General features: G+C 42.6%; 1 protein-coding gene across 1 annotated transcript in view; it reads left to right on the forward strand.

The window, feature by feature from the left end:
- Positions 1-15,378, forward strand: part of SBSPON (somatomedin B and thrombospondin type 1 domain containing) — a 29,349-nt gene extending 13,971 nt beyond the window's left edge. The window contains exons 2-5 of the mRNA XM_040433309.1: positions 1,101-1,295; positions 2,029-2,119; positions 5,352-5,528; positions 14,902-15,378. Of these exons, the coding sequence (XP_040289243.1) occupies positions 1,101-1,295; positions 2,029-2,119; positions 5,352-5,528; positions 14,902-15,019 (581 nt within the window). The 3' untranslated portion in view covers positions 15,020-15,378. The remainder of the gene's footprint in view (positions 1-1,100; positions 1,296-2,028; positions 2,120-5,351; positions 5,529-14,901) is intronic.
- Positions 15,379-19,730: the final 4,352 nt, after the last annotated feature.

Below are 19,730 nucleotides of genomic sequence, written 5' to 3' on the forward strand. Positions count from 1 at the left end.
AGGCGGTCCTAAAGAGGACAGTACGTACCAATCTGCAAAATGCAGAATGCACATGGCCGGTATCTATGTTTTGCAGATCCGCAATTTTCAGACCACAAAAACGGCTTCGGCTGCATGCATGAGGCCCTAGGCTTATGGGTGAGACCAAATGGTGCAGCCACACGTGTTGGCCACTTCCAGCAAAACTGGTAAGCCACACCATTTGATCTCACCCAGGCTTGGACTGGCCAACAGGGGAATCCACTGGTGGGCCCCTTAGCAAGGTGGTCCCCTAGTCTCCCACCCCCTGCACAAGTGGCGCATAACACAGTAGACTTATTGCACTACATACATATATAAGAAATGTACAGCACCTCAACCAGTCTATGTTCATATAAAAAAACTTTCTAGATTATTTATTATATTTGAATGCATCTGTACAATGGGCCCCAAAAATACATTTTACAGGTGGGCCCTAGATACCCCAGTCCGACACTGATCTCACCCATAAGCTGATCACCTGATCCGCTCACTCCCATGTGTGTCCATGTAATTCATGATTACACAGAGTCCGCTAGAACTTTTTTAACTGTGCTCTGGCTAAGGCCTCATGCACACGACCGTAGTTCGGGTCCGCATCCGAGCCAGTTTTTTGCGGCTCGGATGCGGACCCATTCACTTCAATGGGGCCGCAAAAGATGCGGACAGCACTCCGTGTGCTGTCTGCATCCGTTGCCCCGTTCTGAGGCCCCGCAAAAAAAATATAGCATGTCCTATTCTTGTCCGTTTTGCGGACCAGAATAGGCATGTCTACAATAGGCCGCCTGTTCCGTTCAGCAAAGTGCGGAAGGCACACGGACGGCTTCCGTTTTTTGTGGATCTGCAGTTTGCGGACCGCAAAAAACGGCATGCAGCCTAATGGATAGGTGTCTTATGCAGGGGAAGGAGAAATCAGGGGTGGAGTAAAACAAAAATGTGCTAGCATAGAAGTGTATGGTTTGTTTCAAGGCAGTAACCTGTAGCAGTCACAATGCTGAAACCATAATAACAGCAAATAGAGAAAATACAAATCAGGTAATGAAAAGATTACCCTAATTTCACAAATATGCTTGTTCCTCTAGCTCGTGACTGTGTTGTTGGTGAATGGAGCCATTGGAGTGGCTGTGCAATCCAGTGCAGCCCAACATATAGAGTGCGCAGTCGTCAAGTGTTACAGGAGCCTGAAAATAGGGGAGAGTCGTGCCCACACCTACAGGAGAAGGCCGGATGTCTGGAATATTTCACAAACCAGGGCATTGAATGTGGACATCTATATGGTAAAACATAAAGAGATTTTTAATTAGGTCATGGAAGCATCAAACAGCTTCTATTATTCTAATACGACCCAGTACTCGATCCGTTATTCTTTATTATACACAATTGCATAACTCATTCCAATATAAAGGTTCCTTCACATCACTGTTTTGTTTTCTGATCTTCTGATCCATCAATGGCTCTCTGATGGAACTGACACAAATAGATGCAAAATCAGCACAACGGATGCTCAAAAAAGGCTACTTTCACATTGGCGGCACAGCTCTCTGGCCGGCTGTTCCGGCATAGAATGCCAGATAAAAACAGTTTTGTGCAGCGTTTTTTCTCTGGACAGATCTCCTGGCCGGCAGATCAATAGGGCCGGCAGGCATTTCGGTAACATTGGTAACATCCTGCTGCAGAGCTGTGCCACCAAAGTGAAAGTAGCCTAAATGATCCTCTTTTTTTTAATTTTTCAGTTCTGATAGATCAGAATGGTAATGTGAATGAACCCTAAGTAATCTTTATATACTGTATACATTATACTCGGCCGACAGGAAGGAGTTCCCTCAGTATTGTCTATTTTCGGAAAAATCAGGAAGCTGGAGTCCAAATGAGCATCTGAAGGCACAGATAAGACCTTGCTTTTCCATTAACCCGGCTATCTATGTCCAAAGCAGCCTTAACAGACAGATAAATGCTCCTAAAAGTGGTTAACGAAGGTCTGAAGGTAAAAGTAACTGTTTTCTTCCATAGTTCCTGCCTTCATTACTACTTCTGAATATAACAAAGAAAGAAAGAGGCGCGCTGTGGCGATAGACTGGGCATCCAATACAGAGGATTCTGGGTACAGTATTAAACCTCAATGGATATACTGTGTATTGTATGTTGTATTTCCTTTCTTCTAGCTAAAGGGTTTAATATTGATGGCCTGTTCCAAGGATAGGTTATCAATACCCCCATCAATCAGCTGTTTAGGGCAGCCGCCATCGCCGGAAACCAAGGCTCCATCCACTTTATAGGGAAGCTGAGCTGCAGTACCCTGCCATGGCCACTACACGGCGGATGGCACCTTGTGCTTTTGGCTCAAAAACGGATGTCCAAAACTATTGATCAGTGGGGTGGAGGATGTCAGACCCCCTTTGATTTGATATTGATGACCTTATGCTGAGATTATGCCATCAATATCTAAGGGCTCATGCACACTAACGTATTTACTTTCTGTATCCATTCCGTTTTTTTGCAGACGGCATGCGGAACCATTCATTTCAAAGGGTCTGCAAAAAAAAAACGAAAGTTACTTTGTGTACATTCAATTTCCGCATGTCTGTATGTCCGTTCCGCAAAAAAATAGAACATGTCCTATTGTTGTCCGCATCACGGACAAGGATAGTACTGTTCTATTAGGGGCCAGCTGTTCCGTTTCCGCAAAATACGGAATGCAGGAAGGGTTATTGGCAGAAAGTAAATGGACCGGCACTCACAGATCTGCAGTGAATCTTCAGTGATTTAGCTGACCTGAGAACCGTAGCCTCTTCAAACAGCTGATTAGCAGGGGTAACAGGAGCTGGGCCCCAACAATCAGGTATTAATAATCTATCCCGAGGAGTTTTTGATGGCTGGTGTTTTTGTGCAACTATTAAACAAGACAGAGTTGTTTTTTTTGTAGTATAGGTTTTTCAATTGTGAGATGCATTTTTGTGGGTCAATGGCGTGTTTTTTTTTATTTTTATTGCAGCATGTTCGTGGCATTTTTTTTCAGACATCTTCCCATCTATACAGGAAAAAATGCCTGGAAAAATGGCAAGAAAAACATTGAGACCAATTAAGAGTAATGACGATGAGCAAAGTATTTAAAAGTTCAATTTGGCTGCTTTGCCCTAAAAATCTGCTTTGTGACGCATTTTTTTGTAAGTAGTGTGCGCAGTGACAAGGAGCGGCGATTGCGCCTCTCCTTGTCATTGTACCCCACAGATGACGCATTCATACATGATCGCGGCATCTGATATTAATTACAGAGTGCACAATAAAAAATAAAAAAAACTGATCCATTTGCTCACAACGAGCCGGCCGCTGCGATCTTGCTTGAAGGTCTAGTGCGAAATCTCATGCGGCCCGAGGTGATCACACCGGCAGGGAATTTCGGCTGAGATCTTCAAGCAAGATGGCAGCGGCCGGCCCCTTGTGAGCAAATGGATCAGGTAAGTATTATTTTTTTGTTTGTTTTTTTACACTATTTTTGGTTAAATCGATTCGCTACCACGAAGCACGAGGAAATTCGGCTTCACTGCAAATCAAATTTAGCCTGAAATTTGAAAACTTTCTGGACTTCGATTCACTCATCACTACCAATGCCCAAGTGTAGAAATGGCTATGATTTACCCTCTCTATTGCACAGGGTGACATCTGTGATGACAATACACAGCATGAATTGACAGGCTGCAGATTTCAAATCCATATCCCAGGCCAATTTATGCTGCAGATTTTTATGCAGTGTGTGGAAGAGATTTATTAAAATTTCATCCATTTTGCTGGTACTGTACATTGCTGCAGTACACAGTGATTTTCTGTAGTATTAGGCTGGGTTTACATGGGTGCTGCGGGTGCGTTGCAGGAAAATGCACGATTTTTCCACGCGAGTGCAAAGCGTTTTAATGCGTTTTGCACGTGCGTGAGAAAAATTGGCATGTTTGGTACCCAGACCCGAACCTTGACTTCTTCACAGAAGTTGGGGCTTGGGATCGGTGTTGTGTAGATTTTATTATTTTCCCTTATAACATGGTTATAAGGGAAAATAATAGCATTCTTAATACAGAATGCTAAGTAAATTAGGGATGGAGGGGTTAGAAAAAAAAATTAAAAATTAAACTCACCTCATCCACTTGTTTGCGCATCCCGGCTCGTCTTCTTTCTTCTTCTTTGAGGTCCTGGGAGGAAAAGGACCTTTGGTGACGTCACTGCGCTCATCACATGGTCCATCAACGTGGTGATGGACCATGTGATGAGCGCAGTGACGTCACCAAAGGTCCTTTTCCTCCCAGGTCCTCAGAGAAGAAGAAAAGACAAGCCGGGATGCGCAAACAAGTGGATGAGGTGAGTTTAATTATTATTATTTTTTTTTTAACCCCTCCATCCCTAATTTACTGTATTAAGAATGCTATTATTTTCCCTTATATCCATGTTATAAGTGAAAATAATAATGATCGGGTCCCAATCCCGATCATCTCCTAGCAACCATGCATGAAAATCGCACCGCATCCGCACTTGCTTGCGGATGCTTGCGATTTTCACACAGCCCCATTCACTTCTATGGGGCCTGCGTTGCGTGAAAAATGCACAATATAGAGCATGCTGCGATTTTCACGCAACGCACAAGTGATGCGTGAAAATCGCCGCTCATCTGCACAGCCCCTTTAAAGTGAATGGGTACGGATTCAGTGTGGGTGCAATGCGTTCACCTTACGCATTGCACCCGCACTGAATTCTCACCCGTGTGAAAGAGGCCTAAGGCTGGGTTCAGACCTGAGCGTTTTACAGCGCGTTCCTACGCGCTTTAAAAAAAAGCTCAACAGGCAAGAACCAATGTTTCCCTATGGGAAGGGTTCTCACCTGAGCGTTTTACAGCGCGTACGATCGCGCTGTAAAACGCCCGACGCCCCAAGAAGTAGAGGAGCTTCTTTGGGGCGTCTTGTCGCGCGTTCCCGTACATAGACTTCAGCGGGAACGCGCGACAATGGGCGTTCGCTTGTTCCGGAGCCGCGTCTGTAAACGCGCATACAATCGCGCATACAGGGCGCTCCATCCCGAACGCTCAGGTCTGAACCCAGCCTTAGAGTGCCTTCACACACTGTGGATTTTGTTGCAGAATTTTCTGATTTTCAGATTTTTGCAAGCCCCATTCAGGTGAATAGAACTGATTTCCAGCTGCTGAAAATTCTGCAACAAAATCCACAGTGTGAAGGCATCCCTACAAAAAGGTCCAGTTCTAGCGTCAGCCACATAAGGTCCAGGGCTACCTGACTTTATATAAATATAAGCTGCTGTCTGGTGAAGATAATGCTTGCTAATCTTTACATCAGGTACTGCGTTGAGTTCCAGATTGAATCCTTTTCTCCAGCCTGCTTGACTCAGGATGAACCACATGCTCGCTGGATGCTGTATATCAGAGATGGCTACACTGTGTGTGTGGCATGCCAGCACCCTGCAATGAATGTCAGGAACCATCGGTGCTATGGAGACGGTAGTGGTGCTAACAGGTGAGAATTTAATGGGGGGAATTTATCATGCCCTGCACTCCAGAATTCTGGCTTCAAAAAGTACAAAAATAGGGCTTTTGCAACATTTTGGGCTTGGTTGTGGAAAAATTTGATAGTTCATCACTTGGAAGGTGGATACAGTTAGCTATCTTAATGTGTTGCACCCCAGATTTATCAATGTGACTTTTTTAAAAAATTTGCAAAAAAAAAGATGCGGTTTGCACAAAAAAAACTGGAGTAGTATTTCTAGACTAAATGAAAAAAAAAACAACATATATGAGGATTAATAAATTTGGTGCAAAGTACCCCAAGGCAGTCTCAAGCAAAACAGACCTAAAATATTACCCTCATGATAATTCCCCCCCCCCCCCCCCCATTATTTCTGTGTATAAAATGTTACATCTGTAAGAGAATATGTGACTATATTCCCAGGAGTTTATGATTATAGCGACTGCTAACTGGAGGTATAGAAAAAACAGCTATGTCACATGGAATACACCTATCTGAGCCAACCAAGTTATGGTAAAAGGTAAAAATTTTCCAAATCAAGGGAAGAAATAGAAGGGGCTGTCTGAGTTAGTTAGTTATAGTTTTAAAAGGCCTATTAGAGTAATAAAAAACTGTTTTACTTACCGTTCCAAACCTCCTCCGTTCCAGCACCATTACTCCATCCTTTCCGCTGCCACAGCCATCGTGTTATGCTTTGGTTGCAGAAATGATGTGTATCGCATGTGACTGCTGCAGCCAATCACTGGCCTCAGCGGTACACGTTATGAGACTTCTGAGGGAGAACCTACAAAAGAACACTGAGAACTAAGGGCTCTTTCACACTTGCGTTCTTGTCTTCCGGCATAGAGTTCCGTCGTCGGGGCTCTATGCCGGAAGAATCCTGATCAGGATTATCCTAATGCATTCTGAATGGAGAGAAATCCGTTCAGGATGCATCAGGATGTCTTCAGTTCCGGAACGGAACGTTTTTTGGCCGGAGAAAATACCGCAGCATGCTGCGCTTTTTGCTCCGGCCAAAAATCCGGAACACTTGCCGCAAGGCCGGATCCGGAATTAATGCCCATTGAAAGGCATTGATCCGGATCCGGCCTTAAGCTAAACGTCGTTTCGGCGCATTGCCGGAGCCGACATTTAGCTTTTTCAGAGTGGTTACCATGGCTGCCAAGACGCTAAAGTCCTGGCAGCCATGGTAAAGTGTAGCGGGGAGCGGGGGAGCAGTATACTTACCGTCCGTGCGGCTCCCCGGGCGCTCCAGAGTGACGTCAGGGCGCCCCAAGCGCATGGATCATGTGATCACATGGATCACGTCATCCATGCGCATGGGGCGCTCTGACGTCACTCTGGAGCGCCCCGGGAGCCGCACGGACTGTAAGTATACCGCTCCCCCGCTCACCGCTCCTACTATGGCAACCAGGACTTTAATAGCGTCCTGGGTGCCATAGTAACACTGAACGCATTTGGAAGACGGTTCCGTCTTCAAATGCTTTCAGTACACTTGCGTTTTTCCGGATCCGGCGTGTAATTCCGGCAAGTGGAGTACACGCCGGATCCGGACAACGCAAGTGTGAAAGAGGCCTAATAAGCTATAAAAATATTGTTTTATTGAATATGTAATTAAAAGCATACAGAGAGATGACAGACAAATGCACAAAGTGCAGCACAATCCTGGGAGAGTTGATAAAGTACACAAAATATAAAAGCAGAAGTGACCCAAATGTAAATACATCCAAATAGAGCAAAGCTACCATATAAAGTATATATTGAAAGGCAGAAAGAAGCTGAGAAAAATCCAGCTCCACTTTAAAGGAATTGCGTTTATTCAGCTTGCGGTTAAAAACTCATCCAAGAAATACAAAAATTTAGCAGTCTTGTCTTGTCTACATGTTTCGGGCTATCAGAGACATTTCCAGCCCTTCTTCATGACACAGAAAGACATTAAAAGTGAGACCTTTTAAAGGGGAGGGTGCACCTGTGTTCACTAATTGTTTCCACAGGCCTGTAACCGCCCCCAGGAAAAGGTGCCACACTTCCAGTTGACTCTTCTCATGAAAATTAAATGAAAGAAAAAACAAAAATATATAACCATATGTATGCATAGAGAAAATAAAAGTATAATGACTATGAAAAAAACTATGTCATACAAGGGTATACATATATAGAGGATACATGGGGTATGAGCCGGATATACAGCAATATTCTAGCAAACCATGGTGGAATGTAATGGAAATCAGGTCACCAGAAATGTGTTGTAGCATTCTCAGGAAAGGAAGAAATTCACATGCCAAAATATTATTAGCATGAGAATTATTGCTGCAAAATCAGATCTAGGCGTTTATTGAGCCCCTCAGGTTGGCGTGTATTCAGTGAAAAAATCCAAAAGGATTCCCTGTTTAATAATTTTCTTCTATGGTCTCCCCCACGTTTAGGCAGAAAAACTTTTTCTATGCCTTGTACTATCATATCTGATGTGTCCCCACCATGGCAGACAGCAAAATGCAGACTAGCTGCAGACACATTGCGACTGCCATGGTGGGGCACATCAGAGATGTGTTTGCGTATCCTAGATTTTATTGCATTAATAGTACAACCCACGTATTGCAGTTTGCACTTTGTGCAGGTGATCAAGTATACAGCGTGGGTTGTATTGCAGTTGAGATACGCTTTCATTGGAAAGACTCTGTTGTTTACAGTTGAGGAAAAGGTTTTGGATTTCATCATATGTGTGCAGCAAATGCATCTGTGGTGTCCACACCTATAACTCCCCTTGGTCCTAAGCCACACAGGTTGCGACTTTTTGTCTTCTTGGTATAGGCTAGGGCTGACATAGTTTGCAATTGTGGGCGCCCGTCTGGCTGCGCATTTAACCCCATCTGCAACTATGTCAGTCCATTCTCTGTCATAAGACAGGACAGGAAAATGTTTTTTTATAATATGACATATCTGTTGGTACTCTGTACTATATTGTGTTACAAACAGATTCCTTCTGTCCTTGTCCTTGATAATGTTGTTTGTGTTTCTATTTTTGTTTTCACTATTAGTGCCTATGTCCAGTAGTGGAACCTCCTTATGCACAGGATTTTGCTGTTTGGGATAAAGGAGGGATCCCCTTTCAATGGTTGAGACCTGAGCTATAGCATCTTTTACATGTTTAGTGCTATAGCCTCTTTTACCCAGTCTATGGCAAATATGTCCAGCTTCCTCCATGAAGCCAATTTCCTCCGTGCAATTCCTTTTTGCACGGATGATTTCCCCCCTGGGTATATTGGCAGTTACATGTTTAGGATGACATGATGTCGCATGTAATGTGGTATTACCTGCCATAGGTTTCCTATATGTGCAGGTGGATACCTGACTGGTGGCGGGGTCCCCCCTCAGGCGCAAATCCAAAAAGGCCACCTCCAGCGTGTCATAATGGACACTAAAGGAGATGGTATCCACACAGGAATTGATGTAACCACAAAAGGATGGTATGGCCGCCACATCGCCCGTCCAGATCAGGATCAGGTCATCGATGTAACGGCCATACCACCTGATGTGGTGCCAGAAAGGGTGGGTGTCGATGAAGAGAAAACACCTCTCCCACCATGCCATAAAAATATTGGCGATGGAGGGAGAGAATTTAGCCCCCATCGAAACCCCCGATGTCTGGAGATAAAATTTATTGTTGAACATGAAGAAATTGCGCCTGAGGAGGAAGTCCACCACCATCAGGACATATTCCTGCAAGCCTGCAGTAATGTTGCCATATATCTGTAGGAACCAGGTTAGGGATTTAATGGCCAATTCATGGGGAATATTGGTATACAGGGACACCACGTCTGCTGTGATCCAAACATAATTTGAGGACCATTCAATGTTATCGATTGTTTGTAAAACAGACGTGGTGTCCCTGAGATAACCCGGTATTAATGGTATGAGTGGCTGAAGTATGGAATCAACCCATTGTGACATTCTCTCTGAAAAGGAGCCAATGCCTGCTACAATTGGCCTAAGGGGAGGTGGAAAAACATTTTTATGTGTTTTGGGAAGTGCATGGAACACTGGGATGACTGGGGACATGGTATAAATATACTCTGATTCTTTTTTGGTTAGGAAGCCTGATTGGATCCCTAAATCCAAGATGGCCCTGAGTTCCTTCTGAAAAGAGGGGAGGGGGTTGTCGCTGAGAGTGACATAAACTGATGTGTCACTGAGCATGGATTCTATCAGGGTCCTGTAGAGACCACTGTCCAGCACGACAACCCCGCCCCCCTTATCAGATTGTTTAATTACAACATCAGCTCTTGTTTTAAGATCCTGGAGGGCCTTTTTTTCTTTTTTGGAAATATTGCTGCAACCCCCACTATCATGGTTGATCTGATCATGCAGCAAAACTAGATCACGTTCCACCAAATCCTGATATCTATCCAGTGCTGGAGATCTGGACTGAATTGGATAAAAATCCAGATTTTTTGTATGAAAATGCATGGACCTATTATGTAGATCCAGATCATCCAGAACTGTATTAGACTCTTGTAATTCACAAATATGCATCATTTCATGGAAACTCATATATCTATTTTCTAAAGTAATCGCATCAATACAGACAGTGGGATAACTATTGGATGCAACAGGGTGATCGGCGTCCCCAGCCCCCGCAGCACTAACATCATTACCACCCACCTGAAAATGCCGGCGGAGAGTGAGGGCGCGGGCCAGTCTGTTAACATCCAAGAGCGTCCTGTACAGGTCAAATTGACAGGTAGGAGAAAAGGTTAAGCCTCTTTTGAGTATGCTGATATCATCAGCTGACAATATGGAAGCAGATAGGTTAATTACTTCCAGTTCATCCTGTCCTTTTTGTATCTTATCGGATATCGGCGGTTTGCCATGTTTTCGGCCTGCTCTCCGTTTTTTGAAACCGCTTTATGTGAAACAGTCTCTTGACTTTGTGCGGCCTGCGCCGATGGTGAGATGAAATCCTGTTCGGAATCAGCAGAATCCAAATCTGTTGAGCTGAATGAGACCCTTTGTTGATTGTTTCTTTTCTGTTTATTTTTATTGCGCAACTTTTTAAGGATTGAACGAGGTGTGTTCTGTTTGGAGTCTGTCCATGTATACACCTGGTTGGACTGATAGTCTAGCAGATCACGGTTAAATTTCCTCTGCTTGAATCTAATGAGATCGTCCTCCATTTTTTGAAGATCATCCTTTAGTTTGTTATCCAGGTTATTAAATTCAGGGTTATTAATCTGTGTGCATAGGGTTTCTTGTGTTTTTTTGATGTTTGCCCTGTAATCCACAAGAGCCTGACTTTCATTGGTGATGATTAAGTCCATTAATTTCAGAGAACACTCTGACAGAATGATTTCCCATTCCTGCAAAAAAGTATCCGAATATATGATGGTTGGTTTTTTCTTTAGTCTGAGCCCTCTAGGGATCATTCCTTTATCTGTATATTTTTTCAAGGAAGTAAGATCCCACCATGTTCGGGACTCTCCGCCGGCATTTTCAGGTGGGTGGTAATGATGTTAGTGCTGCGGGGGCTGGGGACGCCGATCACCCTGTTGCATCCAATAGTGATCCCACTGTCTGTATTGATGCGATTACTTTAGAAAATAGATATATGAGTTTCTATGAAATGATGCATATTTGTGAATTACAAGAGTCTAATACAGTTCTGGATGATCTGGATCTACATAATAGGTCCATGCATTTTCATACAAAAAATCAGGATTTTTATCCAATTCAGTCCAGATCTCCAGCACTGGATAGATATCAGGATTTGGTGGAACGTGATCTAGTTTTGCTGCATGATCAGATCAACCATGATAGTGGGGGTTGCAGCAATATTTCCAAAAAAGAAAAAAAGGCACTCCAGGATCTTAAAACAAGAGCTGATGTTGTAATTAAACAATCTGATAAGGGGGGCGGGGTTGTCGTGCTGGACAGTGGTCTCTACAGGACCCTGATAGAATCCATGCTCAGTGACACATCAGTTTATGTCACTCTCAGCGACAACCCCCTCCCCTCTTTTCAGAAGGAACTCAGGGCCATCTTGGATTTAGGGATCCAATCAGGCTTCCTAACCAAAAAAGAATCAGAGTATATTTATACCATGTCCCCAGTCATCCCAGTGTTCCATGCACTTCCCAAAACACATAAAAATGTTTTTCCACCTCCCCTTAGGCCAATTGTAGCGGGCATTGGCTCCTTTTCAGAGAGAATGTGACGATGGGTTGATTCCATACTTCAGCCACTCATACCATTAATACCGGGTTATCTCAGGGACACCACGTCTGTTTTACAAACAATCGATAACATTGAATGGTCCTCAAATTATGTTTGGATCACAGCAGACGTGGTGTCCCTGTATACCAATATTCCCCATGAATTGGCCATTAAATCCCTAACCTGGTTCCTACAGATATATGGCAACATTACTGCAGGCTTGCAGGAATATGTCCTGATGGTGGTGGACTTCCTCCTCAGGCGCAATTTCTTCATGTTCAACAATAAATTTTATCTCCAGACATCGGGGGTTTCGATGGGGGCTAAATTCTCTCCCTCCATCGCCAATATTTTTATGGCATGGTGGGAGAGGTGTTTTCTCTTCATCGACACCCACCCTTTCTGGCACCACATCAGGTGGTATGGCCGTTACATCGATGACCTGATCCCGATCTGGACGGGCGATGTGGCGGCCATACCATCCTTTTGTGGTTACATCAATTCCTGTGTGGATACCATCTCCTTTAGTGTCCATTATGACACGCTGGAGGTGGCCTTTTTGGATTTGCGCCTGAGGGGGGACCCCGCCACCAGTCAGGTATCCACCTGCACATATAGGAAACCTATGGCAGGTAATACCACATTACATGCGACATCATGTCATCCTAAACATGTAACTGCCAATATACCCAGGGGGGAAATCATCCGTGCAAAAAGGAATTGCACGGAGGAAATTGGCTTCATGGAGGAAGCTGGACATATTTGCCATAGACTGGGTAAAAGAGGCTATAGCATCAAACATGTAAAAGATGCTATAGCTCAGGTCTCAACCATTGAAAGGGGATCCCTCCTTTATCCTAAACAGCAAAATCCTGTGCATAAGGAGGTTCCACTACTGGATATAGGCACTAATAGTGAAAACAAAAATAGAAACACAAACAACATCATCAAGGACAAGGACAGAAGGAATCTGTTTGTAACACAATATAGTACAGAGTACCAACAGATATGTCATATTATAAAAAAACATTTTCCTGTCCTGTCTTATGACAGAGAATGGACTGACATAGTTGCAGATGGGGTTAAATGCGCAGCCAGACGGGCGCCCACAATTGCAAACTATGTCAGCCCTAGCCTATACCAAGAAGACAAAAAGTCGCAACCTGTGTGGCTTAGGACCAAGGGGAGTTATAGGTGTGGACACCACAGATGCATTTGCTGCACACATATGATGAAATCCAAAACCTTTTCCTCAACTGTAAACAACAGAGTTTTTCCAATGAAAGCGTATCTCAACTGCAACACAACCCACGCTGTATACTTGATCACCTGCACAAAGTGCAAACTGCAATACGTGGGTTGTACTATTAATGCAATAAAATCTAGGATACGCAAACACATCTCTGATGTGCCCCACCATGGCAGTCGCAATGTGTCTGCAGCTAGTCTGCATTTTGCTGTCTGCCATGGTGGGGACACATCAGATATGATAGTACAAGGCATAGAAAAAGTTTTTCTGCCTAAACGTGGAGGAGACCATAGAAGAAAATTATTAAACAGGGAATCCTTTTGGATTTTTTCACTGAATACACGCCAACCTGAGGGGCTCAATAAACGCCTAGATCTGATTTTGCAGCAATAATTCTCATGCTAATAATATTTTGGCATGTGAATTTCTTCCTTTCCTGAGAATGCTACAACACATTTCTGGTGACCTGATTTCCATTACATTCCACCATGGTTTGCTAGAATATTGCTGTATATCCGGCTCATACCCCATGTATCCTCTATATATGTATACCCTTGTATGACATAGTTTTTTTCATAGTCATTATACTTTTATTTTCTCTATGCATACATATGGTTATATATTTTTGTTTTTTCTTTCATTTAATTTTCATGAGAAGAGTCAACTGGAAGTGTGGCACCTTTTCCTGGGGGCGGTTACAGGCCTGTGGAAACAATTAGTGAACACAGGTGCACCCTCCCCTTTAAAAGGTCTCACTTTTAATGTCTTTCTGTGTCATGAAGAAGGGCTGGAAATGTCTCTGATAGCCCGAAACATGTAGACAAGACAAGACTGCTAAATTTTTGTATTTCTTGGATGAGTTTTTAACCGCAAGCTGAATAAACGCAATTCCTTTAAAGTGGAGCTGGATTTTTCTCAACTTCTTTCTGCATTTGCTGCCCGCACCTGACACGGGCCATCCGTGCTCACAACTAAAGGAAGGGCAGGTGAGAGCTGCTACATTTCTCTTTTCCTATATATTGAAAGGATACCCACTATTGGTAGGAGTACAAGTAATATCGTCAGATATAAAGTGCAAGTGCAAGCTTATATATATAAGCAAAAGAGATGAAAAATAGCCCTCCAATGTGGGTCTTTGAATATATATATCTATACCCATTCAATTAGTCTAGGCGGATAATAAAGTGCATGTGCAAGTTATACAATAGTTACAAGAAAAAACACATAGTAAGTGTTTGATCAGAAAGCAAAAAAACCGCAAGAGGTATAACAGGTAAGCAGGTAAATAGAGTGAGGTCACATACCATGTATGAAATAATAATAAATCCACAGGAAGACTGCACACCCCGACGCGCGTTTCGATTTGAAACCTTCCTCTGGGGATCTGAGGCCCATAATGGTTGCAGTGGTGATTTGTGGTGTACGCATATGTCACTGCTGCACTCAGGATAACAAAGGTCAGTGGGGAGGAAAGAGCTGGAATAGAGGGGCTAAGGAATTGAGTATAACATTGTTCATTATTTCATTTATTTAATACCTTCCTTGTCGAAAGTAAATCAATCAATCAATAAATAAAATAACTCGGATCAACCCCTTTAACTCTGCAAGATCCAGATGCAAATGAGAATAAAATGATTAATATAAATGAATAAATAAATGAAAGATGCAGGAATCCTGATTCTACACAGTACACACCTTACATTACACTACCGTATCAATATAATTCATTAGACCAGCCCCTTAATGCCCTCCATACACATTAGTATGTAAGAGCTTTACACAGTTTTTTTGGTTATTTATTTTTTTTCTTTAGAATTCCAGTGTCTAGAGTCAGTTTCTTATGCCCAGTTATTCTGCACACATCACTAAAGATTAATTTGCTTCTTTTTTTTTGTGTGTTTTCAGGGACCAAATTCTTCACTGGCAAGCTGTGGGAAATGGCAAGTGTCATGGAACCTGGAAAAAAGTTAGAGAGCTTGAGAAGTGCTCCTGCCCCTTGGTTCATAGCTTTATTTTTACATGATTTAGGTTATGGAACCATGTAAAGGAAAATAAGCTATTTTATATATTTTTGTAAGTATTATAGTTATACTAGCATGTATGAATAAACCTAACATCCTTTAGGTAAGACCACATGGGGCAGAACTTAGTGGCTGCTTACAGTTTGTAAATAAATGGCCACACGTTTTTTTGGGGGAGGGAGGGGGTAGTTGTTTCCCAGAAAATTAACAACCACTTAACATTCCAGTGTGCAAAGAGGTATCTCCCAAGGAAAAAGAACCATCTCGCTAGCACGACCTTGTGGAAGCAGCTCCCTACGAGTTATAATCCAACTTTACAAATGGATATTTGGCTTGGCTATTTTCCCTTGTCACGTGCCAAGGCTTGTTAAAAAGTCAGATTTTGACTCATAGGGGGCCACTTCCACAAGGTGGCGCTAGAGAGATGGTTCTCTTTTCCTGGGAGATACCTCTTTGCATATTGTTTTCCCATGGAGCATGGCCAAGTCTCCACGCCAAGGAGTACTTCCAGTAAGTCTCTATACAGGACTGGTTTCTTTAAGGACCCTACCTAAGCTAACATTCCAAAGGAAAGCCACAGTGGCCCGTGGTCTTTCTTGCATCACAAAAACCCTAAAAGGAGGACATAACTGGCTTCGTACATAACTGGTGCTATTAGCAGGTGTTCCAATAAATATAAAAGTTGGGTCCCCTGTTCTTAGACTCCAAAAATATAATAAGCATTTCTTTACGGTAATTGTTTGTCAGGCTGAATTGTTTACATGCCAAGTGTTCCTTTCTTTTAACATGTATATTTTATACTTGCTGTGCCTGTTCACCAATATGCTATTATTTTTTAGATAAAGAACTGTCCTAATAAATGTACAGTATGCAGTTTTTCTTTAATGCACAAAATTAACTGTTTAAAAAAATTAAATGCTATAATAAAATATTTGATGTAATCATGATATTTGACTAGTGTAAGGGATTGTCTCTTTTAAGGGGGTCACACTCTCACTAGACAACGGATTTTCATGTCCAAACTGTGCATTTATTGTGGCACACGGCATAAAGAAAAACATACAAATAAACTCCTGCCCGTCTAGGCGCTACCTAAACAAAATACGTCCCTACCTCACTCGTAGAGCACAGTTCACAGTTGAGCATGCCCTAAGTCCCGGACTGAAGCATGGGGAACAGGCACCCACCCAACACATTGCCTGTTCCCAGTCAAAGCCTGCCCTGAAATAGCTGAACCAGCTACACTATCTATATGGTGTCCCCCAACTACTTTAGTGGACACCTGGACTAGGGCTTTTACTCCACCAAGGCCGGGCCCCTTGGTGACACGCTCCTGGTGCAAACAACACCCCTTTTATCATGCTTCCCCAGACCTTTACTGCACACCTCAATGTTCACATTGCCACACTAGGAATCAATATAATATAGAGTTGCCTTTGTGCCATGCCTGAGCTATAAACCTAGTATATTATGTAGCTGTATCATCAGAATAAAGTCTTTCAGCAATATAGTACAGGAACTGCTCTTCCTCTCACCATCAGCAGCATACAGGGAAAGATTATGGGTGAAGATGGCTATCACAATGTCCTTTCTGCTCTGTTCATAGACAGAAAACATGCACAGTAAATGGCACCACTATTGGCACTAGGTAGAGCGGCTGATCTTCCATGTTGCCCAAAGCAGATACTATATACAATTTTAGATGTAATTCAATCACTGTATAATGAAAAAGTATGCAATTTTGCAATGTACTTTGTGTTTCACCATCTCTGCTTGCGGTCAGTGAATAAAAACATTCATTTTTTACAGGGTCAAAACCTATATCTCTTCCTGCTTTCAGCTGAGTTTTGCTACCATTGCACCTAGTCTTGGTAAGAACACCAGACATGTGCTACTGCTGAGGTATCTAGCTCATACATGATACAATATAGCAAACACAAAGGGGCAGATTTACTAATCATACAATCTACAAAAAGCCACCATCAAAGTAACAGAGCTGTCCTAAACTTATACCAACCACAGTACAAAAAGGAGGAATGCTAGTTTCTGCGATACCATAGAGAGTGGATGGAGTGGAAGTATGCATGCTTGACCTGCTGGTCGGCTCATTTTGGAGGAATGTGGCCCCCGTCCTTGTGAATGGTGGGGCAGTAATGATTACTGTAGGTGTGTGTATGTACCGATATCCATAATAGCCCAGGTCTTGCCTATACAGACACAACAGCCTGGTTGCCCCTGTCTGTCATCCATTACGGCCCCTAGCCTCATTCCCCGGCCGGTGCTCTCTCCTGCTCTGCTCAGCAGGCACCATAATATCACTGCATCATGCCTGCTTCTGGGAGATAGCATGATGTGCTCTGGTCATTGGGGAAACGGAGCTGGGTATTACTTTTTTCTACTTTATTAACACTACAGGGGCTTCACTACTTAAGAGGGCATAAAGTGGCCAGTGCTATTGAAAGGGGGGCACTAAAGGAGCCTTACTGCTGTGTGGGGTCAACAAGGGGGCATAACTACTGTGTAGGAGCACTAAGGGGGCATAACTACTGTGTAGGGGCACTAAGAATGCACTTAGTTGTGTTAGGGCACTAAAGGGGTATCACTGCTGTAAATGGGGCATCACTACTGTGTGTGCGGGCACTAAAGAAGTTTTACTACTGTGAAGAGGACACTAAAGGGGAATAATTACTGTGTGGGGCAGTAAGGGGGCATACAGGGCCTGGGCAGCATACTGCTAAGTAAACTACTAAATCGTATCCTGTCCAGCACCATTCCTGTTACAGCAAAAAGCAGTATACATGGTTTTGTGCAGAAGTGGTTTAATACAAGATCTGTGCCTGATGCAAAGAAAATGGACATCCACATGTTCGGACACCCAGACACGTTGGCAAACATCCAGCAGAGGATTATGAGTAGCCAGAAGAAATGAGCAGACGCACGTCAGCAGATCAACGTGTCGACGTGTACTGAAACCACTTCACTTGAAGCCACTCTGAGTGTCAGTTGTGCAAGAGTTAAAGGGTTTTCTTTTCAGAATCTATGAGATACCATACTACAAAATAACACTGATTGCAAACAATGTTAATTTGCACACACAAAAAGTAATTTTCCTAACAAATTCATTCAAGACCATGTTGCAAAAATAAGTACACCCCAACTGAAAATCTAAAGCTTATACTACAAATTTCTAATTAACAAGTATTCAACCACACGTGAGTCTAATTCTTCAATAAGGAAAAGTGTCATCAGAAAATGACCTGTTATTTAAATCACGTTTTATGTTTAACATATTTTTAAAGAATTTTTGATGATGTTATTTTTAATTTTTTCCTGAGAATATCTATATTTAAACAAAAACCACAGATCACTTTACTGCAGTTACCTGTTTATCTGTACACAGAGGTGATATAATTACAGGAAGGATTAGTATGACAGATAAGACAGGATTCACCATTCACAATAAGTGATTGTCACAGCTTATCTATGATCTCCTTGTACAATGACCTCTGCACAGGGCACAGAGCAGCTTAGAAAACTCTCCCATAGAAGTCAATGAGGTCCCCTCCTGATAATTGTGCCTATGGACCATGTGATGCCATAAAGCAATGTTCTTAATGCTTTCTAAATGCTGTTAAGAACAGCTCAGGCAAGATACCAGCCCCATAATAATGTTCTGGAAACAGAATAAAAAAATCTGAAAATAAAAAGAGATTAAGAAACAAAGGATATGTGTTACTATCTGGTTTTAACTGGTAGATAACATTTTTGGTGACACATTTCCTCTAAACTTGTGTCCAGCAGACAGATGACTATAAAAGGACGTTACTTAACAAAGAAAACCCCTTCCCAATTCATGCTGTCAGCAATGGCACCACATGGAAGAGAAACGTCACAAGACCTGAGAAAGAAAATAATTTCTTTACACAAGAAAAGTGAAGGCTACAAGAAGATCAGCAAAGATTTAGTAATTGTCAGAAGACTGTAACAAAACTGATACAAAAATGTAAAGAAGATGGAACTGCAACCATCTCACAGAGACATCCATGGAACTTAAAGGGAACCTGTCACCAGTTTTATGGTGTCCTAACTAAGGGCAACATAAATAAATGACTGATTCTCTTAGCAAAATGCTGGGTCACTTTCTTTAATTGACCCAGTCAATCTGCCAACATCTTGTATTGAAAAGCTCCAGCTGATAATGATGAGTCCTGAATATTCATGAGCTCCTGACTCTCCCCGCCCACCTGCTGCTGAATGACAGTTATTTTCCATATGAATCAGCAGCAGGTGGGCAGGGGAGTGGCTATAGCTCTGAATTAAATATACGCTGGACTCAATGACATCACACTGGACTCAAATCAGCTCATTAGCATGCGGCATCTTTGTGTGTATATTATGAGGTAATCATCTGTCACACCAGTAAGTGAATACATCTAAGGTACTTTTTAGTAGTTAATGATTGTATATAATTAGTTAGATTATAATCAAATATCCACATGACAGGTTCCCTTTAACACCTAAACAGGAGCGTCTTCTGATAAGAAGGGTTGAAGAAAACTGCCTTGCAAGTTCACTGCAGTTAGCAAAAGAAGTAGAAAGCCAAACTGGGGTTAGTGTTTTCCTTGACACAATAAAATGTACACTGCAGAGGAATGGTAGTGTACATTTTAAAAATCTAAGGTGAATGGATGCGACTGTATGGCATCTGTCTGA

The sequence above is a fragment of the Bufo bufo genome, chromosome 5 (assembly GCF_905171765.1).
Source record: "Bufo bufo chromosome 5, aBufBuf1.1, whole genome shotgun sequence".
Taxonomy (NCBI): Eukaryota; Metazoa; Chordata; class Amphibia; order Anura; family Bufonidae; genus Bufo; species Bufo bufo.